Source organism: Littorina saxatilis, linkage group LG7 (genome assembly GCF_037325665.1).
Source record: "Littorina saxatilis isolate snail1 linkage group LG7, US_GU_Lsax_2.0, whole genome shotgun sequence".
NCBI lineage: Eukaryota > Metazoa > Mollusca > Gastropoda > Littorinimorpha > Littorinidae > Littorina > Littorina saxatilis.
In genome coordinates, this window is record NC_090251.1 from 2,001,432 (window position 1) to 2,027,482 (window position 26,051).

Sequence of the window (26,051 nt, forward strand, 5' to 3'; positions counted from 1 at the left end):
CCAAACATATCATATCTATATGTTTTTGGAAACAGGAACCGACAAGGAATAAGATGAAAGTGTTTTTAAATTGATTTGTGTGCGCGCCTTCGTGAGCGAGGCTGGTACTACATATTGTTCATACGAAATGACAAACACAGGTTACAAGCGATAACGCGCAAAAGTACTGGTTTATTATTTTACATCTGACACTAGGGATCAGTAATGTATAGATATATAGTTACAGTACCACGTAATGCGATACTACGTATTGCGATACTACTTATTGCGGTAAAAAACTTATGGACAGAAAGAAAAAGAGAAAAGAAAACAAATTATTAGACATGGCAAAAGGTATTAAAATGCATGAACAAGACACGAGAAGTAAATACAAGAAAAATAAACAATCACAAGACAGGCGAAGACAAACAGACACGAAAGTTACAATTACCAAACACTCGTTGGTTAGTCCTTCAACAACAATAAAGAGTTACGTTCTGTACGTTCAACAACAATAAAGAATTACGTTCCGTACGTTCAACAATACCATAAGCACTAAGAATACTCAAGAAACTTAGCATACATACGTTTAAAACCAAAATGGCTACTTTCAGAAAAATACAAAAACGTTGACTCATCAGGCCAGGAATACAAAGCAAACTGTCATACCAAAAAAGTCTAACGACAACGTTCCTGCGTTAATCAAAGTCACAAACAAGATATTTACTCATCCACTTTCCCTCAATAACGTTACAAGAAATAAGCCCGTTTACAAACGATCACCACAGACCGCAAGCTTCTTTTACCTAAATTCTTTTAACGTAAGGCTGAAAAAGTCGGAGAAAACGTTTCACTTCGAACTTCGTTAACCACAGAAAACACAAGTTATCATTATAAACATTAGCGACTTTCTAGCGTCTACAAAACATTGCTGTACGTTCACAACACTAGAACAGTTGAACACACAATAAAGAAACACTACAACAAGTCAGACTTTCAACTCACGTTATACATAAACAACTCACAAAGTCATTACAAAATGGCGACCAAAACACAACACAAACAAGTAACAACAAAATTACCTTATGCGCTGTGTGGGTTGACCAGCAGTACCAAAAACGTGTTGCCTCACAAACGAAGGGCACAAAACGATTCACACTTGAGAAACAACTGTCTCCAAGAACATTACGTTGACGTTAAAACATAAGAAACACTCCGTTGGTTCACTTGATAACCTTCATACGTTTACATCAAAACCAAACGCTTCCTAAAACCCTCAGATCGACTGACGAGACAGGAGTCAAGCAGCGGTATTTATGGAAACAAAAACCTAACATGGAATAGTTATTCAAAAGTCAAAAGGTCACCGGATTGACCAACCAACAACATTCCTAAGACAGAATCGGGTGAAACTACTATTTTACAACCAATCAGTAACCGATCACGCACTCCGTGCATGCTCAAAACTTAAAACGGTATATTTAACAGAAAGAACATCAAGGAACTAGCTGACATCACAAAGCTAAAAACACGTGAGTCACACGTATTCTAAAACTTGCAACGCAGATTCGCAGGGCTCACCTCAAAATCAAGACACGAAAAAAAACACGTGAATCTCACGGTGTTCTAGAACTAAACGACGCAGTTTGTGACGCTCCGACCAAAACCAGGTCACAACAACTGAACAAGGAGCACGTGAATTACACATAAAAATATTAACGCTCCACAAAACGGGTCACAACAAGAAAAACACGGTTTACTTCTTTTTACATCGTGCAATGGCTTGATCAAACGTGATTACAACAAAAGTAGGTGACTGCATGCCACATCGGCATGCACACTCCCACCGGAAATTATATTAATATAATTTACTTCAAAAAACCTTTGTACAAACACATTCCTTATATCAAAAGAAGAACAACGCAGATTTAGACATTTCAAATTTACAACTCAAAACCAAAAAACACAGCACTATTACGGTTCAATCATTTTCAATGTTTCAACACATCTCGTTTCAACTAAATGCCACTAGTCATTTACTCGACGGCATAAAAAGAACGCACCACTTAAACCATAAATGTCCGTTACATCATCTGGTATAAAAACAAACCGCAACAATCTACAACTGTCAAATTGGAAACACACTCCAAAGTTCAATGTTCTTTCAGTTCGCTTACACAGCTTTGTCTTTGTGATTTTCACGATCTACTAACACAGTCATTTTGTGAATAGGTCGCTCTAATATGCGACTATCACCAGTGGGACGGCCGTGATTGTCTAGAGCCTTTGTTCCAACATGCACTTTCACTCGTCTGACCAGTCCATCAGATCCCGGCATCACTTCGACTACACGAGCCATGCACCACTCTGATCTGCACAAGCTCTGGTCATGCAAGACAACAACATCTCCCACCTGTACGTTTGCCTGGGGACGTTGCCAGACACGACGTTTCTGCAAAAGTGAAAGGTACTGGCTCTTCCATAGCAGCCAGAATTCGTCTGCCATCCGCTGGACACAGCGCCAACGTTTCCTGGCGTACAGGTCTGGATCTTCAAACACACCAGGGGGCGGAAGGATGGCACCTGACTTCATGGTGAGGACGTGGTTGGGGGTCAAAGGGCGTGGTCCATCTGCCGATTCCAATGACTCGACAGACAGTGGTCGACTGTTCACGATGGCCATCACCTCGTATAGGAACGTACGAAGTGATGAAGTAGTGAGACGCTGGCCTGATCTTCTGAGAAGACCATTCAGGATGCTGCGTATCGTTCGGATCTGACGCTCCCAAACGCCACCCATGTGACTAGCTGCAGGGGGGTTGAACTTGAACTCACATTTGCTTTCCAGCATCTTTGATGTCAGTCGTTCAGAGTCCATCTCCTTCCATGCCAGTTTGAACTCGTTGCATGCACCTACAAAGTTCGTTCCTTTGTCACACCAAATGCGTGATATGTTTCCTCGCATGGAGACAACAATGCGTAGGGCGTTGATGGAATCACTTGACATGTCATCCAGGGTTTCAATGTGGATTGCCCTAGAGGCAAAACACATCACGATCAGCCCGTACAAGATTAATGTCATGAACTTGACGCAGTCATCACGGTACCCTCGTTTTTTCTGGCGTTTCAGGCCCTTCAGATGCTTGACTACGGCACTTCTGTTGTCGGGGAGGGACGGTTTCTCTGGTCGAAATGGTAAGAGCATCTCGAAGTGACCAGCTTCGTTGACCTTCACGATCTTCTTGAACTTTACATCGTCCTGGGACATGGATCCTGAGTCACTTGCAAAGTCTCTTTCCATAACATGTAATGGGTCAGTACACGAGACTTCGTCCACCTGTACCTTGTAGACGTGAGCTACACGTTCTTCTTCCCTCGATCCTGGCTTGACGATGACGCGCATGGACGAGGCTATGCCATCAAAGGCGACGGAATGCGGTGCCTTGCCGACGATGCTCCAACCTAACTTAGTCTCTACTGCAAATGGCAGTCCTTGGACAACGTTTAGGGGCATGAGGGCTTCAGCGCAGTCATAGCCGATGAGGAGGCCTGCTTCACAGTCAGGGTACAAGGGGGGCAGTTTTGGAGACAGGTGTTGGAGATGTGGGTAAGCTTTGACAGTCTCTGAGGTGGGGATATGAGTGGGGTCAACGGTCAGATAAGGTCGTGAGATGGCAGAAGGGAGCCTGACAAACTCACTGGAGGTAGGAGAGCGGACACGCAATCCAGAGTACTTCCTGCCGGAGACCACAGCATTGTCCTCAGTCAGTGTGGAGACCCTGAGTGTAGTCGGCTGCGATTTGGCTTTAACTTCTTCAGCCACTGACTGCACTACAAAAGTGGCGTTGGACATAGTGTCCAGTAGTGCGTACGTCAGCACTTCTACGTTGGGGTTAGAGTCACTGGAAACGAGAACGGGAACGATCATAGACGTGAAACCGATGCTGTTTTCCTCGCTGGCCTTAAGAGCAGACACCGTAGGGGTCGACGATGACAGTGGCTCTTGAACGTCAGCAGCAGAGGTACGGTAATTGTTCTTGTGTTCACTCGCCCCTTTGGTTTCACTCATACTGTTCTGATACTTGAACTTGTCATCATGAAGACAAGTGGGATGAGCCTTCTTGCACTTCTTGCACGTCTGTTTCTGCATACATTGACGGCTCTGGTGATCCTTACTTCTGAGACATCCGTAGCAGATACGGTTCTTGAACAGAAAATCTCGTATCTCAACCAGAGGCTTCTCTATGAGTTCCTTACATGTCCCAGCGTCATGGTCCGGAAGTTGACAGTGCAGACATGCGGTGACATCCTCTGTCAGGGTTGACAGGTTCGTTGTGAACTTTCTTGGTGTCCCCGATGCACTTGTCAAGCCGAAAACAGGGTCGTTAGAAATGTCTGCTTCGAGAGTAACGAACGACACGAGTTCATTGAACAGAGGATACCTCTTCTTTTCAACCTTAGTTCGAGCAACTGTTCTAGACCATCTGTGACTCATCCAGTCTGGGAGCTTTCCGACGATCTTCCGTAAGTACTGGGCATCATCCAGGATGCTCAGTCCACCAACTTCCTGGGCAGCAACGGAACATTGCTGCAAGAAATCGGCCAGACTTCTGAGTCCCTTGGGATCTTTGCTTTTGACTGGGGTCCATTCGTCCAGCTTGGTCCGGAAAGCTTGCGAAACGACGTATGAGTTGCCGAACCGATTTTCCAGCACTTCCATGGCTCTCTCGTAGGCATCACCTTCTCTCAGCAGAAAGAAGCCGGTCACGGCCTCCTTTGCTTGACCTCCGATGTACCGTTGCAGATACAATAACTTCTCACTGCTGGTTATGTTTTGTCTCTCGATGAGGAACGAAAACGACGACCTCCAAATTGGATATTGGAGAGGGTCACCAACAAAAATGCACGGCTCCTGCATCGGCAAACGGTTGATCATCAGAGCGTCTGATAGGGTTTTGGCGAGAGAGTCCATAGGAGTGTCCTGCTTGGCAGGAGTAGCACGTGGACGTTGGTAGTACGCAGACGGGGGGTAGGAGGCAAATGGACGATCTGCATGACATTCCTTGTCAAAGTTCATGTACGCAGGGGGCCTTGCGTTTTCGTTTCCCCAAATAACTTTGGGGGTGGTCTGATGTGGGTCCAGGAATGTGGGCACGAAAGGCTCTGGTTTGGGATGTAGGTGGGTATCATAGGGGAAACAGGGTGGGGTAACTTGAAAACGTCTGTGGTCCATGCGTTGGTGACGTTCTTCTGGGAAGTAGGTGTGTCGTTCTTGCGTCTCATCACCTTCCCTTGTCTCTGGTAGGTGATAGGACCAACCTGTGTGGTCGAGATCAGGCGGGCGAGAGCCTGTGACGCTTGTCGTTGAGTGTCCAACGTTGTGCAGAGGCGGCTGACCAGTGTATGCACCGAGAGGGTGCTGCAGTGTGGTCAGCAGCGCTGTAGGCCGCATGGAGGATGTAGTTGCAGCCGTCGTGTAGTTGGGTGTGAAGGGCTCCTGATGGACGAAAGGAGCGCTCGTTCCGACGTGATGGGGGGCGTTGACATCCGCTCTACGTTGAGGTCCGTACGCCTCGTAGGTGGCGTTGTTGGTAGTAGCGGCGCTTGTAGAGGCGTTGACTCCAACGACGAGGTCCACGACAGGTAACGCGTGCTGTCGTGGCTCAGTCGTTGTGGTTCCTGCGATGAAGTTGGTGACAGCAGCGTTGACAGTAGAGATGTCACGGGTGCTGGCGGCGTTGCAGACAGGAACAGACGTGACGTCCAAGGCTGGCTGGTGTGTCCCTTGATCAGCAATGACGGCAGCACCTGTCCCTATTCCTATCGCTGTTTGTTCATTGTTTAGAGGAGGGGCTACAAGACTGTACAAGGGAACGAAAGGACGAGGGTGGAACCTAGAGTTCAACAAATCAACTGACGGTAGATCAGGGAGATCCTGCTGAACGGATTCACCTTGTTCCAATACTTGTAACATAGCTTGTTGTTCTCTTAAGCTAATTTTCAATTCGGTGGACTGAATTTGTCTCAAAGCCTTCTTCTGTTTAATCTCTTCAAGAGCTGCTTCAGCTGCGTCTTCGGCCTGCCTAGCTGCTATTCTCTCAGCTTCCTTAGCCTGCCTAGCAGTTTCTTCGATCAGCCTAGCTGCATTTCTCTCAGCTTCCTCAGTCTGCCTAGCTGCATTTCTCTTAGCTTCCTCAGTCTGCCTAGCTGCAGTTCTCTCAGCTTCCTCAGTCTGCCTAGCTGCTGTTCTCTCAGCATATTGTTGTTGTAAGAGATCCAGTTCACTAAACTGAGCTTCCTTTATTGCGTCACCTTCCACTTTTATGGCCAGGGATGCAGCCTCTAGTTTAAGAGCCAATTTAGTGTCTTCAGAGCTAACACTTTTAGAGCGGAGAGACTCGGCGCGAGAAGCTACTTGGCTACCTGATCTCCTGCTACCTGACTTGTGGCTAGCTGACTTGTGGGTGGATGACCCAACGCTAGGTGTAACACTGCTATGCCTGGAAGTAGGCTCCTTAGCCACCTGCACACTAGTCGTTTGTCTGACAAGAGCTTGATCAATGTAAAACATAATGTTCTGAACTGCCCTTTGAACATCCTCCCAGCTGTCCTGAACGATTTCACCGCTACCAATCATACAAAGAACTTTCTCAATGTCACCAAGATCCTTGTACATGCTCAAAATAACCTTTTTTTGACTGGTTACTGACTCTTTATTAGGAGTTTCTTGTTTAAGCTCTGTTACTATCTCATCGATTGCTCGTTCCAAGAATATTCGTTGTCTTACAAAGTTTCTAGTTTTGATCTCAATCTGGTACTCTCTACCTTTTTCAGTAGGCTTAATGTCACGCCTAGGCCTTTGAGAATGTTCATCTTCATCGCCGTTAATGTCATAACCTGAAGCTTCCAATGGTTTATCTGCTGGAATCTTCTCCATTACAATGTTCGCTTATTCAAAAGCACTTAAAACATACATAAGGTTTATCTGGTTATAAAGTAAAATGAGTCGATCCGAGGGTCGTTTGGGATAATACACAAAAGTCACAAAAAATGCGCCGGATACGGAGTAGGAAGATCTCTAACCGACAAGTTGATCTATGTCAAACTATGGTTCACTAACACAGTGACAAGTAACAATAAAGTCTTTTGCTGGTTATCAACAGCTACGTTTACGTTCATTGAGCGTCAATAACAAAAGTTCTTTACATTCACTTGGCTGGACTTCAGCTAAAGTTCTGTACTAGGCATCAGCAGCTAAGTTGTTTACTTCAGCTAAAGTTTTTTACTGGGCGACAGCAAGCTAAGTTTTTTACTGGACGACAGCAACTAAAGTTTTTTACTGGGCGACAGCAACTAAAGTTTTTTACTGTGCGCGCCTTCGTGAGCGAGGCTGGTACTACATATTGTTCATACGAAATGACAAACACAGGTTACAAGCGATAACGCGCAAAAGTACTGGTTTATTATTTTACATCTGACACTAGGGATCAGTAATGTATAGATATATAGTTACAGTACCACGTAATGCGATACTACGTATTGCGATACTACTTATTGCGGTAAAAAACTTATGGACAGAAAGAAAAAGAGAAAAGAAAACAAATTATTAGACATGGCAAAAGGTATTAAAATGCATGAACAAGACACGAGAAGTAAATACAAGAAAAATAAACAATCACAAGACAGGCGAAGACAAACAGACACGAAAGTTACAATTACCAAACACTCGTTGGTTAGTCCTTCAACAACAATAAAGAGTTACGTTCTGTACGTTCAACAACAATAAAGAATTACGTTCCGTACGTTCAACAATACCATAAGCACTAAGAATACTCAAGAAACTTAGCATACATACGTTTAAAACCAAAATGGCTACTTTCAGAAAAATACAAAAACGTTGACTCATCAGGCCAGGAATACAAAGCAAACTGTCATACCAAAAAAGTCTAACGACAACGTTCCTGCGTTAATCAAAGTCACAAACAAGATATTTACTCATCCACTTTCCCTCAATAACGTTACAAGAAATAAGCCCGTTTACAAACGATCACCACAGACCGCAAGCTTCTTTTACCTAAATTCTTTTAACGTAAGGCTGAAAAAGTCGGAGAAAACGTTTCACTTCGAACTTCGTTAACCACAGAAAACACAAGTTATCATTATAAACATTAGCGACTTTCTAGCGTCTACAAAACATTGCTGTACGTTCACAACACTAGAACAGTTGAACACACAATAAAGAAACACTACAACAAGTCAGACTTTCAACTCACGTTATACATAAACAACTCACAAAGTCATTACAAAATGGCGACCAAAACACAACACAAACAAGTAACAACAAAATTACCTTATGCGCTGTGTGGGTTGACCAGCAGTACCAAAAACGTGTTGCCTCACAAACGAAGGGCACAAAACGATTCACACTTGAGAAACAACTGTCTCCAAGAACATTACGTTGACGTTAAAACATAAGAAACACTCCGTTGGTTCACTTGATAACCTTCATACGTTTACATCAAAACCAAACGCTTCCTAAAACCCTCAGATCGACTGACGAGACAGGAGTCAAGCAGCGGTATTTATGGAAACAAAAACCTAACATGGAATAGTTATTCAAAAGTCAAAAGGTCACCGGATTGACCAACCAACAACATTCCTAAGACAGAATCGGGTGAAACTACTATTTTACAACCAATCAGTAACCGATCACGCACTCCGTGCATGCTCAAAACTTAAAACGGTATATTTAACAGAAAGAACATCAAGGAACTAGCTGACATCACAAAGCTAAAAACACGTGAGTCACACGTATTCTAAAACTTGCAACGCAGATTCGCAGGGCTCACCTCAAAATCAAGACACGAAAAAAAACACGTGAATCTCACGGTGTTCTAGAACTAAACGACGCAGTTTGTGACGCTCCGACCAAAACCAGGTCACAACAACTGAACAAGGAGCACGTGAATTACACATAAAAATATTAACGCTCCACAAAACGGGTCACAACAAGAAAAACACGGTTTACTTCTTTTTACATCGTGCAATGGCTTGAGCAAACGTAATTACAACAAAAGTAGGTGACTGCATGCCACATCGGCATGCACAATTTGGAAAATGTAATTTTGATCATAATTTTAATTTTTTAATTTTCAGAGCTTGTTTTTAATCCAAATATAACATATTAATGTGTTTTTGGAATCAGAAAATAATAAAGAATAAGATAAACGTAAATTTGGATCGTTTTATAAAAAAAATATTTTGTTTTACAATTTTCAGATTTTTAATGAAAAAAGTCATCAATTAATTGTTAAGCCACCAAGCTGAAATGCAATACCGAAGTCCGGGCTTCGTCGAAGATTGCTTGGCCAAAAGTTCAATCAATTTGATTGAAAAATGAGGGTGTGACAGTGCCGCCTCAACGTTTACAAAAAGCCGGATATGACGTCATCAAAGGTGTTTATCGGAAAATAAATGTCCGGGGATATCATTCCCAGGAACTCTCATGTAACATTTCATAAAGATCGGTCCAGTAGTTTGGTCTACACACACAAACACACACACACACACACACACACACACACACACACACACACACACACACACACATACACCACGACACTCGTCTCGATCCCCCCTCTATGTTAAAACATTTAGTCAAAACTTGACTAAATGTAAAGAGACATTATGTATTGCATCTAAAAACGAGGTGAGTAAAATATTATCAACAAGAGGCGAAGCCTTCAAGGCTCACGTAAGAAATCGACAAACAGTAACACAAACTCAATCACTCCGTCACACATACACACACACACACAGTAAGCATAGGTGACACTGTGCAAGAAAGCGGGACACTAGATCTAGATCTGTCTGTCTGCATGTAACCTACTTACAGGGACACGACTGCCAGATGGCCAGATCGACACTGCGCTTTCGACAGCGCTTCCTCGCGCAGACACTGGAAACACGCTGTGCAGATTATCCTGTAGGAAATCTCCTTTGGTATCTTATTTATCTATTTTTCTGGAGCTACAAAACCGAACAATGTGAAATCGTCTTCTCCGAATCGGCGAACTGCAGCTCGGTGATAAAAAAAACGCTCGCGCTGGACCCGAGTACTCTTCAGACTGGCTCGCTCCCCCAGTATGAAAGTTTTTGTCTTGTGCACGTTTAAGACCAAGTGATTGCTCTGTGTGAATTACAGGCATTCCCTTTGCTATATAAATACATTGCATGCGAGCCGAGGATGTGCGTGGTGACTGGCCTTTCTCTTTTATTTGATCACAGTGAAAAATATGCTGCCGACCCTCTTCATAACTGGTGAACTGGTGGCCCACGAAGTTCTTTTACTGTCCTGGCTCGCGGATTCTTGCATTTATCACGCCCCAGGTAGTTTTACCAAATTCTTTAATGTAAAGTGAAGGTAAAAGACTGAAACATATATGTAAACAAAGGAAACCATAAGAAAAAATACAAATTAATATGAAAAGAATCAAAACACAAAATCGCGACCTCTAAACCACCGCAGTCGCGACCGAGCAACCAACGCTTGGTAGAAAATGGGATACACAAAAAATCAAATTATTCAAACACACAACCCGCAAAGCCGGCTGTTCTATCAGGCTGCCTGGCTGGCTGTTGCTCCGTGTGAATTCCTCCCACCGCCAAGTCGTTTTTGTGGTTTATTTCGCATTTAGGTCCCAGGTAACATTATGAAGTTTTAATACGATCAATCGGACCTATTATCAAGTTAGTGTATCAACTTTTGAACGAACTGCGCCCAGTAGTTTCCCAGCAATAAGCTGTTAAGTCGAGACAGAAACACACATACACACACACACACACACACACACACACACACACACACACATACACACACACACACACACACACACACACACACACACACACACACACACATAAACACACACAATTAAAGTCTATTGAGCCCAAGTACCAGTGTACTCGGGGATAACTGTATCTACACCATAATCCTTCACGCGATCTGACCTAACCTTGACCCCTGATCTGGGTCCAGTTTCATAAGATAGCGAACCGACTGACAGTCGATCGACTGTGGTTGATCGCCGGGTCACCGAAAAGCGCGTTTCATGAGCGAATCACCGTCACGCGGACACCCGCAGTCGACCGACTGTACAGTAATCCGAATGGCCATGTCGAAGGCTAAATTTAACAACATTACCACTTCCGTTTGCTCATTCGCACGTGGAAATGGCCGATTTCGAAGAAAAAACTAGTCTCGGCCCGCTCAAAATAACAATGACCGAGACTTTCAGTCTCACGCCATAATGTGACGTCTTCAAATGTTAAAGTTTCTACCACAGACATACATAAATACATGCATACATACATACGCACGCACGCACAGACAGACAAAAGTTAGCATCGCATAGGCTACACTTGCGTGAGCCAAAAAGGTAGAGCAAGAGAAATCCCAAAACTAAAATTCGAGTCACTTCAGTTTGTACTGTACAAGTTGAGAAAGTTGCAAGTCCAGTCAAGTAGCCACCATCTCGGACGGATGTTTCGGGGAGGGGGGGGGGGGGGAGTAGAACAAAGGTCTATCTGTGGGCAGTCGCCGCGTCTCTGGACCTTTACATGTCCCAAGCAACACATGGGAAAACGATTAACTCGCCTAGTGCCCAGCAAAAGTGTTGCATAGGAATATAGAAGGAAACTAAAATCTGGCTGCACAAAATTGTCAGCTTAGAATGACCTACTTTCTCTGCTCAACGCACGGGTAATGCATACTCTCGTGCACACTGTACTGTGACAAGGCTCATATAGAGAAAATGAGAGATACCCCCAAAAAATGTATGTGCACTGCACTTTTATTTACATTTATAAACTGATGATCACATGTGTGTGTTCAGTTGTGTGTGCGTGTGTGTGTGTGTGAGTTCAAGGGGTGTGTGTGTGTGTGTGTCACTGTGTGCCCGGGTGTTTTGTGTGTGTGTGTGTGTGTGTGTGTGTGTGTGTGTGTGTGTGTGTGTGTGTGACCGTGCTGAGAGAGAAACTAGAGAGAGAGAGAGGGAGCCGATAATTGTCTGATTCTGCAGACTCGCCGAGAGGCGGCCGGGGTTCGGCACCAGGCTGATTAAAACGCAGAATAATCCATCAAAACAACACTCTAACATCAAGTTTTAGAAACCAGAAAAACTTATCGTAACTCCATAGGTTCTGTTGTGTTTTGCGCAACACGTGAATCGCCGTGCGTTAATGTAGCGAAAACGTCCAAAACGCAGACACCAAAACTCGATGTTTTACCGTGTTTTGCACCCCGCTAAAATCCCAGGGATGTTATTGCGTTACGGCAGTTTTTCTAACTTGATGTGAATCGCACAGGTATAATGCCACAAATTTCAGTTGATTAACTTCATGTTTCATGTTAAATGCCACGTTATAGTGCCAAAACGTGACTTTTCGCCCAGTGATACCTTCAAGCAAAACAAAATACAATTGCTCACCGAATTCTTGACACACACACACACGCACACGCCAAAACACACACACACACACACACACACACACACACACACACACACACACACACACACACACACACACACACACACAAACACAAACACAGACACAAACACACACACGCACGTACTACGTACGCAAGCACACACACCACATTAAACTGCGTGTACCTTGTGGAGGACTCCCTTTTGCACCCGCCACGTTTAATGTTTGCGTGGCACCGAGATAGGCCAGCACGGCGAATACGACAGGCAGCATGATCTGGATGAGGCTGGTGGCAGGACTGCGCCACCAGCAGATCCCTTTCTTCACCAGCATGCCCCGCAGCTGGGACAGGCTGAGGTCGAGGCCCGACAGGCGACTGTAGCCCCGGGACAGAGCCAACACGTCCACCACCGCTGTGGCGTTTTGGTTGGCGTCACTGGCCTTCAGTCTGACGTCACTGGTCGTCGGTACAATGTCATTGGCCTTCAGATTGACGCCCCTGGCCTTCAGCTTAAGGTCATTGGTCGTCATGGTGACGTCACTGGCGTGTTGATTGACACCCCTGGCCTTCAGTTTGACGTTAAAGGCCTTCTGCTTAACGTCACTGGCCCCCTGGTTGACGTCGCCGGAGTTCTGGTTGACGTCGCTCCTCTCGTCGTTGTTTACGTTGTTAGGCTGCTCCCCAGGTCTGGGATTGATGGAGCTCCCGTTTTCAGGAGCCGAGGTGACCGTGGTGGTTTCTTCCTTCACTTCCTTCTCCTCCCTCTGGTCCCCCTCCTCCGGCACGGCGATGTGGGTGCTGCTGGAAGGCGCGGCAATCTCTTCGCTCTCCCCGACCTTGAGGAACACCTCTTCCACCTCCTCCCCCTGGTCCCCCTCCTCCGGCACGGCGATGTGGGTGCTGCTGGAAGGCGCGGCAATCTCTTCGCTCTCCCCGACCTTGAGGAACACCTCTTCCATGGTCGTGGCGGAGGCGCCAAAATACGTGATGCCCAGCTCACCCTTGTTCTGCTCGAGGAAGGCGAAGAGGTCGGGGAACTGGGCGGACTGGTTATCGGGCAGCAGGAAAGTCACCTGGTCCAAACAAGATTGTATTCCATTTCAATATGGTACAATCAAACCTGTCTCCAACAACCAACCAAAGGACCGACCAAAATTGCTCGTTATCGACAGGTGGTCGCAATGGAGAGGTGAATCAGTTATACCGGAAAGAACCTGTGTAACCCTCCAAAACGGAATGAGTCGCTTGTCACCAATGATTACGTCCAGTGGTTGTCACGTATCAATTTTGCGATTTCGTTACATTTCTATAGTCAGTTGTCCACCTACTTATATCATCTGATAAGCTGAAAATGCCTTAAAAGTTGAATAACACGCATTTGAAGCTCCCTACCCATGCGTTTTTGTGTGAGATTAGCGCCCCGAAAAAAGCCACTTTCACCCAACATTCGCCCTGTATACTTCCAACGGACCCGTCGCTACACACATGAATGGAGAGGTCTTTGTTCCGACTTTCAAACTGTCTACTTTGGTAAGACACAAATACTTGACCTGTGAGCGGGTTGCTATGGAAACAGGCCTGGGTAGGTTAAACATTGTTTGGGGCTATTTTTACCAGAACCGAGGTGAGGGTTACCTCATTCACAGGCTTATAACTCAAACAGTTTTTGCTCTTTAGTAACATGGTTTCAACCCTGGGTAGAGCATAAACAATCCTTTAGAAAATAGAGAAATACAAAAAAATCACACATTGGTGACTAGTGAAGCGACTCATTTCGTGGTGGAGGGTCACATTTTTGGAAATGTCGTCGGGGTAGTCGTAATGGTCAGATCGTCGTTATCAAGAGGTGGTCGTTATCAAGAGGTGGTCGTTATCAAGAGGTATTCGTTATCAAGAGGTGGTCGTTATCAGGAGGTGGTCGTTATCAAGAGCTGGTCTTTATCAAGAGGTGGTCGTTATCAAGAGGTAGTCGTTATCAAGAGGTAGTCGTTATCAAGAGGTGGTCGTTATCAAGAGGTATTCGTTATCAAGAGGTAGTCCCGTAGTGGAGGGTCACATTTTTGGAAATGTCGTCGGGGTGGTCGTAATGGTCAGATCGTCGTTATCAAGAGGTGGTCGTTATCAAGAGGTATTCGTTATCAAGAGGTGGTCGTTATCAGGAGGTGGTCGTTATCAAGAGGTGGTCGTTATCAAGAGCTGGTCGTTATCAAGAGCTGGTCGTTATCAAGAGGTGGTCGTTATCAAGAGGTGGTCGTTATCAAGAGGTGGTCGGTCGTTATCAGGAGGTGGTCGTTATCAATAGGTGGTCTTTATCAAGAGGTGGTCGTTATCAGGAGGTGGTCGGTATCAAGATGTGGTCGTTATCAAGAGGTGGTCGTTATCAAGAGGTGGTCGTTATCAAGAGGTGGTCGTTATCAAGAGGTGGTCGTTATCAAGAGGTAGTCGTTATCAAGAGGCGGTCGTTATCAAGAGGTGGTCGTTATCAAGAGGTGGTCGTTATCAAGAGGTAGTCATTATCAAGAGCTGGTCGTTATCAAGAGGTGGTCGTTATCAAGAGGTGGTCGTTATCAAGAGGTGGTCGTTATCAAGAGGTAGTCGTTATCAAGATGTAGTCGTTATCACGAAGTGGTCGTTATCACGAAGTGGTCGTTATCAAGAGCTGGTCGTTATCAAGAGCTGGTCGTTATCAAGAGCTGGTCACCAGAGCAGGGTTGGACCAATGATAATGATAACTTGGAAAACAACAGGGAAACGAACTCAAGCGAACATTTCTAGATGTTGTTTCTGCCAGGCAAGTGGTTCCGTGTGTTGCAGTGTCACACTTCAACATCATCGGACTGAAGCAATGGCTTCAAGCAATTGGCACAGTACAGTTACGACAATGTTATGGTTGGCCTACAGTCACCACAACCATGGTATGGTTGGCCTACAGTCACCACAACAATGGTATGGTTGGCCTACAGTCACCACAACAATGTTATGGTTGGCCTACAGTCACCACGACAATGTTATGGTCGGCCTACAGTCACCACAACAATGTTATGGTTGGCCTACAGTCACCACAACAATGGTATGGTTGGCCTACAGTCACCACGACAATGTTATGGTTGGCCTACAGTCACCACAACAATGTTATGGTTGGCCTACAGTCACCACAACAATGTTATGGTTGGCCTACAGTCACCACAACAATGTTATGGTTGGCCTACAGTCACCACAACAATGTTATGGTTGGCCTACAGTCACCACGACAATGTTATGGTTGGCCTACAGTCACCACAACAATGGTATGGTTGGCCTACAGTCACCACAACAATGGTATGGTTGGCCTACAGTCACCACAACAATGGTATGGTTGGCCTACAGTCACCACGACAATGTTATGGTTGGCCTACAGTCACCACAACAATGTTATGGTTGGCCTACAGTCACCACAACAATGAAGGATCGCCTCATCCAAATGAAGGTCATGCAGCGAAAAAAGGTTACTGAAAAGGCAGCAGGCATCGACCAAGAGCTGCCGCCACACACTGCTTTCAGTAATCAAAGTGTTACAAACTGCTTACACACTTTAAACTTCAGAGAAAGACGCCCAGTTCGCAAAACAACATTGACTGCCAACCATCCAGCTGCCCACCGAGCCTGGTGCACTCAACATGTGAGGTGGTTACGTCATCATAAGGCTTAGTTCTTGTTAAAGCCCGTCCTTAATTGAGCCCGTAGTCGACTACACAAAGCTTCGCCAAGTCTTTATACCGAAAACTCGCAGCTACGGCGTGGTACTTTGACCATAGTCTCTGCTTTGACCCCAACATCGCTTCTCAAGTTTTGACATGCGAAGCTTCGCCGTAGCTGAGGGTTACCAAGGGGGGGGGGGGGGGGGGGGGTCTGTGCACGTGCACGTTGAGGCCAAAAGTGCCACGCACGGTGATCCACGGTGCACGTTACGAAAAAGCTCCATGCACGGTGCACGCCGGACCTCTGTGCACGGTGCACGCTACGAGAATTTCGCCATTCCCAAGCACGTTACGTCCAAAAGGCCCATTCCCGGTGCATCGCCCCCCCCCCCCCCCCCCCTCGTAGCTCGCAACGAAGTTGTTGTTTTTGTCAGAAGAGTGCTTTTCGATTCAAGATGGACGACGAAATCAGACTCAATAGAATACCGTAGTGAAGAATGAATTTATCGACTTTGGTTGACCCAAAGTACAATAACTAACCTCCTACCTGTATTATTTCATACTGCGATGCATTGACATGTTGAATGAAACTCGAAATCCCAGCGCTCACGCCAACTAGTCCCGGCCGTGCTCAGTAAACGAAATAGAACACATAACATACTATGTGTTACAATTAACTTACATCATCAAGTACGTAAAGTACAATTAGTGACGTAAAGTACTCAGAAAGAAGCACACCACGCGCTGGTCGAGACTACGCGCATGCGCTTTCTGGCTAATAAGATTTGAGACGCCAAGACATGAAAAGATCCAACATCTCTCATATACCACTTCTCCTTTGTATTCCAGATGTGGTAATCATTGCTTGTTTGCTTGAATTTAAGTATTCAAAGTAAAGCGTCCTGTCAGACTTATTTACTAGGCATATAATTATGTCTTTGGGATTATTCCACTGAACCACTATGGTAAATGAATATCTAAAGTATTTTGTTACTGTTGAAAATGTGTAATTTTGATTCCCAGTTGCAAGGAAAGACAAAAACAATGACCTCACAAATGCAAAATTTTCTCTGCTTCTGGGAGGCTTTGCCCCCCCAGACCCCCCAGCGGGGCGTGGCCCCTGCACCCCACCGGGGCATCGGCGGCCCCTGCACCGCTACCTTCAGTTGTGCACAAAATGTGTAATGTATCTGTCGAGCGATTTGAACACACAAGTAACCCCTCAAGGACAGGCTTTACAGATGGGGCGCCTCTTCTTGGGTCCTGCTGATGGACGCATCAGAATCTGGATGCGTAGTAGAGAGTGCTCTGCAGATGGCGCTGTTTGGAACGAAATCGTTTGTTGGGGGCTCTCTGATGGTACGGGGAGAGATCACCTTACGTCGTAGGACATCTCACAACCGATTAGTTGGAGATTAAGTAGTGATCGCTGCCGGGATAAGATTTTGCAGTTTTTCGTTTTAGGAATTGTGAATTTGAAATCAGAGGGTTGTCTAGAGTAACAAGCTCTAGCGTTGTTTTCCTTGCTATGTTTGACGTGACATTTTCTGGAGAAAGTCCTCAGTTATTCAATAAATCAATACAAAATTTTTTTATTTAACCTTGTCATTTTTGTATGGCATGCGTTTGAAAAAGTGGTCCTTATATATATTTGTTAAGGGTATATATAAAATCTTATCCTTATTCTTATATTACGTGCCCGAGGGAGACGTAAAATGACACAATCATGATGTCGGAAGTAACAATACTGATATACTATGGAATACCTTGAACCAAAACCAGAATCACAGCAAACCAAGTAAAGAATAAGACACAAGAAAAGCAAATGCTTTATACGACGCCCCTTCGTCCTATTCCATTACAGTGCCCCCCCCCCAAATGCTTTATACGACGCCCCTTCGTCCTATTCCATTACAGTGCCCCCCCCCCCCCCAAATGCTTTATACGACGCCCCTTCGTCCTATTCCATTACAGTGCCCCCCCCCCCAAATGCTTTATACGACGCCCCTTCGTCCTATTCCATTACAGTGCCCCCCCCCAAATGCTTTATACGACGCCCCTTCGTCCTATTCCATTACAGTGCCCCCCCCCCCCCCATTGTAAAACTTTCTCCCTTTAAAGGCGCTGGATTCTGTACCTTTTTTGTTCTCTGTACATTTACCCCTTTTTTAAGACTCCCTCCTTTGTCAGATTGTTCAAGTCTGAAAAGGTGGGTTCCACTGCATATGATTCAAAATGATTTGCTGTTCTAGCCTCATAAAATAATGTGCAATATATCCAACTATAATTGCCCAAAACTTGATCCTAATGTGACCTGAAATATCATTTCATTTAGTTATTTAATCCTAAGAAAATACCAGAAAAAAACTTCCCACCACCATCACTAACCTCATACTCAACACCCTTTACATTTTGAGAGAGAAAAACAGAGAACAATTACAACACGAAATAAACCGTTTTAACTTTTTGACCCAGCTGAGTTCAAATTGGCGACTTGCCCTATCGGCCAGCGCCGCGAAGTCGCGTGATAAATCTGCAATACCTTGCGTGGTCTTGCGAGATCTGCCTCAAACTGCGGGCATGTTTTGATAGCTCTGTGAGAGGTTGCGTTTCAGTGCAGACACTTCGCCTTGAAAAAGGTGAATTTGCACTGTGCAGCAGTGGACTGCAGCAATGTTAGCTGCAAGAATAATCCTAAAGTTCGTCCAAAGTACCCAAGCAAGGCCCGTACACAAAGGAAAGGCGATCGAGTTTTTTTTTTAACACAAGCCAGAGAACACCAGCGTTTGTGAAGCGATGGCTGAATTCTCTTCGACGTCAAAATGACGTGCCATCCCGGTACTCCGTTGTCTGTTCAATAACTTTACCAGCTTCGTTTTTTGTGTGTATCCTGAATATTGCATTTTTTCTTTCTTTGAGGTATTTTTGCAACTTTGGTACTTGCAATCTCATGACAATTCTGCTATTCGGTAGCCATTGCTACAGTGACTGTAGCGTATGGAAGGAACGATAACTCTTGAGAGCAAACAATTTGCCCACAGGGAAGTGAACCTTTCTTCTCTTTCGCACCGGAGAGCTATCCAAGTGGGGTATTGTTCCTTGGCTGACCAAGACCACAAAAATGTGTTTAAAGTGTAACTAAACAGATATTTTGAAGTGTCAGCTTTACTAAATTGCTTTATGTTTTGTCCAAGTATAGACCTCTAGAAGCGATACTGGACGATTTTTCCAACGTTTACTGTGTTTTCTGATTTACTACGATTTTTTAAAAGTGTTGAACCCATTTCAGATTTACCTGATTATCTTTTCTTGATTTGGTACTTCCAAAGAACAAGTGGTACTTTGAGTTCCGGTTTTATGTTTTCACCAATCAGAATTTGGTTCCTAAATAAAATCGTCTGCTGCCTGTCCCAGCAGAGTCGGCAACAAGCACTGCTTGCCACATGTGTGATGTTACCAACAGAAATAGCCATAAATTGGGCAAGGTAGCAATGTAAGGCAGCAGTAAGCAGGCCTACAGCACCCTCAAGACCCTCACCAAGACCAGTCAGCCCAAGGCAAGTGTCATCGCAGACGCTGACGGGAACCTCCTGACCGAGAGTGCCGCAGTCCTGAGCAGGTGGACTGAGTACTGCAGCGACCTGTACAACTACCCGCTTCAACCAGACCCCAGTCTCCTACAGAGCAACCCCCGCCCTGAAGTGGATGACATGAGTCCACCAGTACTCAAGGCCGAGGTAGAGGAGGCAGTGCGAAGTCTGAAGGCAGGAAAGTCACCGGGAGTGGACAACGTCCCTTCTGAGCTGCTGAAGTGCGGAGGGGAGGCAACGACTGCAGCACTGACGGCACTGTGCCAGAAGATCTGGGAGGAGAAGAAGTGGCCCGAGGAGTGGACCCAGTCTCTGGTCATCCCCCTACCGAAGAAGGGCAACCTCAAGCTGTGCCAGAACTATCGCACCATCAGCCTCATCAGCCACCCAAGCAAGGTCATGCTCCGCATCATCCTCAACCGTCTAAAGAGTAAGGCTGAGGAACTGCTGGCGGAAGAACAAGCGGGCTTTAGAGCTGGGCGGAGCACAGTGGAACAGATCTTCAACTGCAGGGTCACTATCGAGAAACATCTCCAACACCAACAGGAGCTCTTTCACAACTTCATCGACTTCAAGAAGGCGTTTGACCGAGTGTGGCACGACGGCCTCTGGCAGGTCCTACGAGGGTTCAACATTGAGGAAGGGCTGGTGCAAGTCATCCAAGAACTCTACGTGAACGCCAGCAGTGCAGTGCTCCTCGATGGACAGATAGGAGAGTTCTTCAGGACTTCAGTAGGTGTCCGCCAGGGATGCCTACTCTCCCCTGTCCTGTTCAACCTCTTCCTGGAGCAGATTATGCAGGAGACCCTCCACGACCACCACACCTCCATCTCCATCGGCGGCAGACCCATCTCCAACCTGAGATTCGCTGACGACATAGACCTCATGGGCGGGAGCAACAGCGAGCTACAAGATCTCACCAACAGACTATCGGAGAGAGCAGGAGCGTACGGGATGGAGGTCAGCACGGAGAAGTCCAAGACGATGGTTAACAGCACGAACGACACCAGTGCAGTCATCACCATGAACGGCGAGAAGCTGGAAGAGGTCAGCAAGTTCAAGTACCTGGGAGCAACCCTGTCCAAGGACAGCACCAGTACCGCGGAGGTCCGCATCAGAATCGCCACGGCGACCTCAGCGATGGCCAGACTGAGCAGGTTGTGGACAAGCAACTCCATCAGCTTCTCCACCAAGTACAGGCTCTACAAGTCCCTCGTAGTCTCCATCCTCCTCTACGGCTGTGAAACCTGGACACTACTAGCCGAAACAGAACGAAAGATCCAAGCCTTCGAGTTCAAGTGCTTGCGCAGACTGCTGCGCATCTCATACTTGGAACACAAGACGAACGAGTACGTGCGGAACACAACAACGGCACTCGTGGGACCCCAGGAACCCCTCCTGGCAACTGTCAAACGACGCAAGCTTGTCTGGTTCGGACACATCACCAGGCACGACTCCCTGTGCAAGACTATACTTCAGGGAACTCTGGAGGGTGGTCGTCGCCGTGGCCGACCGAGAAAGAGCTGGACAGACAATGTCAAGGAATGGACCTCGCTTCCCATGGATGAGCTGCTCACAACGGCCCAGAACAGACCCGAATGGAGGAGGACTGCTGTCCTCATGCCCCCCCCCCCCCCCCCCCCGACGGCCAGATCGGTCAAGGGAATGAAATGAATGAAGCAATGTAAATGAATTGGATCTAACTAATGTGCTTGTACTGCATCTCTGGCCTTTGAATTCACTCCAAATGTACTGGCTCAGCGTGAGAGGCAACATCCTGTCGAAATCGTAAGCACGAGGCTGACTGGGAGATTATTATTCGAAGAGCATGCTGAAACGGATTGTAAGTACAATATTTTACATGTTCTCGACATTTCTGTTGATCTTTCCTTAACTTTAATTGTTTCCTTGATTTAAAACCCTAGGGCTTGTATTTTCAGTTGTGATACTAAGCACGTATCTTCACCACAGTATCCGATCACTTCACACTTGAAGTTTGGAATGATGAAGTGGAATTATTTCTGGATCTAATGTATTCATTGTCCCCCCCCCCCCCCCTTCCCCCTCTCGATTCCTTTTTTCGTCACATATGTATTGTCGTGTGAGGGGGTAGATGCTTGTACTGGCTGATTTATTTTTTTTTACTTCGGTCAGATATATATAGATGATTGGGAAAAAAACCTTGTCAAGGAATTAAGAATTTAATAGATCTGTTCGAAGTTTTAACGGGATGGGTCCTGTTACAATGCAGACTGAATGTGCCCAAGATGAACTTTTGATTAAATATACACACACACAATGAATCTCTTGAGTTTGTTATACGGCGAATGTCCAGTTTCCACCACCACGTCTGTGGTATGTTTTTATACTGTTTGATTGAATAGACTGACGTGCATTCTCTCGCAAATGTGCGCGCGTGTGTGTTTGTCTGTGCCTCAGACTTATTAATCAAAGATGATGTTGCACATTGCAGATCTATGCGACAGGAGCAAGTGGACAAGACAGCTACATTTGTCTGAGTGAACATCCAACGGTAAGCTCTTTTAGCCGAAGACAGCGAGCCTGGGTGCATGCAAGCTTCTATCATGTTCGTGTGAGTGCTGCAGGGCTATTGGATGACTTTTCATCATTCTTGATTTGGAGATCCATGCAGGGTATTAGAAAGTGCAGAATATACACGTTTGAACAAATACGATGTGTGTTTGCTCTGACAAAAAAGAAAAGACGCAAAAAACAAACATTGTATTTGTTTAAAGTATCACAAATATTTATTACTTGTATCTGCATGTTTTGATAATGATGAAGGGTAAATTACTTTGACGTGTGATTTTTTTTTAACCACACTGATAACGAATGATAGAAACACAGACACACTTAATAACATATCCACAAAAATTGTAACAATAAATGTAAGCTGAACAATGCCTGCAACACATTTCAGGCCTCAGAAGGAAGTAATTATTAGATTCAGACAGAGAGAGAAAGCCCAACACGAAACCAGTTGTGACATTTTTTATTTCATTATGTAATATTAAAAACGGAGTCATGCCAATACGTCCCAGTACCATTGTGTCCCAGTACCATTGCGTCCCAAAAAAATGCCGTCTCATTGCGTCCCATTAAGCAATCCCATTGGGTCCCAATACCATTGGGTCCCAGTGCCATTGCGTCCCGTACCATTGCGTCCCAACAAAATTGCGTGTCGATAGGTCCCAAGAAAATTGCATCTCGATACGTCCCATAAAGGAATCCCATTACGTCCCCGTACCATTACGTCCCAACACAATTGGGCAGTGTGTGTGTGTGTGTGTGTGTGTGTGTATGTATGTATGTGTGTGTATGTGTGTGTGTGTGTATGTGTGTGTGTGTGTGTGTGTGTGTGTGTGTGTGTGTGTGTGTGTGTGTGGCATGGATATCGTACGACAGAGTAGGTCAGCGAAAGGATGAAAATGAACAGTTAAGTACGGAGTATCTTACCTTAGGCCTATATTATCCGAGTAATTTCAAGCTTCAAGATTGCATAAATTTACGTAGCAATAATGTTGAAGCCTGTATATGCACTTACTTGACACATTTATTTTTTTCTCTTTTCTATTGTGTTTTGTAAAAAAAAAAATGTTAATGTTGTTGTTGGTTGTTGTTGTTGTTGATGATGATGATGATGACGACGACGAGATGATGATAATGATGATGATTGTGGAGATGATGATAATGATGATGATCGTGGAGAAGAAAAGAAGAACAGCTAGTTGAAGGCCTCTATAATGTTCCTTTTTATATTTAGTCAAGTTTTGACTAAATATTTTAACATCGAGGGGGAATCGAAACGAGGGTCGTGGTGTATGTGCGTGTGTCTGTCTGTCTGTCTGTCTGTGTGTGTGTGTGTGTAGAGCGATTCAGACTACACTACTGGACCGATCTTTATGAAATTTGGCATGAGAGTTCCTGGGTATGAAATCCCCGAACGTTTTTTTCATTTTTTTGATAAATGTCTTTGATGACGTCATATCCGGCTTTTCGTGAAAGTTGAGGCGGCACTGTCACGCCCTCATTTTTCAACCAAATTGGTTGACATTTTGGTCAAGTAATCTTCGACGAAGCCCGGACTTCGGTATTGCATTTCAGCTTGGTGGCTTAAAAATTAATTAATGACTTTGGTCATTAAAAATCTGAAAGTTGTAAAAAAAAATAAAAATTTATAAAACGATCCAAATTTACGTTTATCTTATTCTCCATCATTTGCTGATTCCAAAAACATATAAATATGTTATATTCGGATTAAAAACAAGCTCTGAAAATTAAATATATAAACATTATTATCAAAATTTTTTTTTCGAAATCAATTTAAAAACACTTTCATCTTATTCCTTGTCGGTTCCTGATTCCAAAAATATATAGATATGATATGTTTGGATTAAAAACACGCTCAGAAAGTTAAAACGAAGAGAGGTACAGTAAAGCGTGCTATCCTTCTCAGCGCAACGAATATCCCGCTCTTCTTGTCAATTCCACGGGCACTGCCTTTGCCACGGGCGGTGGAGTGACGATGCTACGAGTATACGGTCTTGCTGCGTTGCGTTGCGTTCAGTTTCATTCTGTGAGTTCGACAGCTACTTGACTAAATATTGTATTTTCGCCTTACGCGACTTGTTTTTTTTTTTAGGCGTGTGTTACTTACAGTACCTGTTTATGTAAAGTAACATAACAGTTTCCCGCCCAATAATATTTAATTCAAGTGTCTTCGATTTATGAATCCAAAAGGAATTTTGATCGCAGGAGGGTTGCAAAGTAATATGTTAAATGTTAAACATGTACATACGAACCAGGATTTTACCAGAATATGCAGTTGTTTATTTTTAAAGATACGGTTGTGTTTGTTCAGTCATTAAACATGAAGAAAAATGAAATGATTTGTTATTGAAACATCGTCCCATGTAGAACTAGTCTACGTCACTGATTGTGCATGTATGTATATTCTTGCGCGCGCGCGTGTGTGTGTGTGTGTGTGTGTGTGTGTGTGTGTGTGTGTGTGTGTGTGTGTGTGTGTGTGTGTGTGTGTGTTATGTCCGTATGTATGTAGGTGTCTGTGTCTACATTTGTGCGTGTATGGGTTTCGTTATCTGTGTGTCTCGGTGTCTGTGTGCTGAAGGTTCGATGACTGGGCAGTCAGTCTAGCTTTTCTCAGAAACGGGTTTAAACATCGTCTACTCAGTAAATAAGCCTACAGTCATGTCATGCTCGGTTACATACAGTGGAATACAAAGCGGTGTACTGTACTGTTTCGGTATTTTTCTTTGTGTCGAGCACCGCTAAAGCATATATTAATTTTACACTTCGGTTTAGGTTAGCGTGCTTCAGTTCATTTTAAAAGAAAGAACATGGATACCTCAGAAAACCTGTAAGGAAAGCAAGGAGCGCCTCAAAACAAACAAATTGACATGCAATATCCTGTACAGTTTCTGATTATATCGTGAAGGATTTTTTTTTCTCCCATGAACAAACATTTATTTATTTATTTTTATTTTTTTCCACTTCACCTCATCTCGACTAACCAGTACACATCTTTTTATTTGTGAAATACTGCTATGTACCGACACCATTTTTATTACAAATCGTGTTGAACGCGCTTTGTAATAAAAATTGTGTAATCCGAACACGATTTGTAATAAATTTATTACAAAACGCACTTTTATTACAAAACGTGTCGCTACACTGCTACAGTAACATCTCAGAAATTAAATTCACTAGTATTGGGACCTAATGGTACGGGGACGCAATGGCACGTAATTGTATTGGGACGTAATGGTACTGGGACGCAATGGTACTGGGACCCAATGGTATTGGGACGCAATGGTACTGGGACGCAATGGTACTGGGACGTAATGGTACTGGGACGTAATGGTACTGGGACGTAATGGTATGTTCCCGTAAAAACACGACAACAACGTATTTCCTGTACTTAGTTTCATGCAATTATGGATTGCAAAGTATGTCTAATTGAGTGGCATAAAGAGGCACAGTTGCATGAAAAAAGGTTGGTTCACCAACTCGGATCTTGACTAGGATCAGGATTTTATATGGACACAACCTAGAATTTAACATCCTGGGGGGAGGGGGGTACTGCGCCTTTCACATCAAGATATAAAGACATTTATTTTAAATATTACTTATTAGAAGCGAAAAAAATCAAACAAACTACGACAATCGTTCTGAGGGGAGAGAATTACCTCTTCCGAAGAAATTACCTCCCTTGCTTTTCTTGTCGTGACTTATGTAGAGTAAAGTGAATAGAAAGTGAATCAGTCAGTAACAAAA

The 26,051-nt window shown here is 44.6% G+C and overlaps 1 protein-coding gene across 2 annotated transcripts in view; it reads right to left on the reverse strand.

Moving 5' to 3' along the window:
- Positions 1-26,051, reverse strand: part of LOC138970441 (phospholipid-transporting ATPase ABCA3-like) — a 137,210-nt gene that overhangs the window by 86,317 nt on the left and 24,842 nt on the right. For both annotated transcript variants that reach the window (XM_070342900.1, XM_070342899.1), the window contains exon 6: positions 12,654-13,542. In XM_070342900.1, coding sequence (XP_070199001.1) covers positions 12,654-13,542 — 889 coding nt within the window. The remainder of the gene's footprint in view (positions 1-12,653; positions 13,543-26,051) is intronic.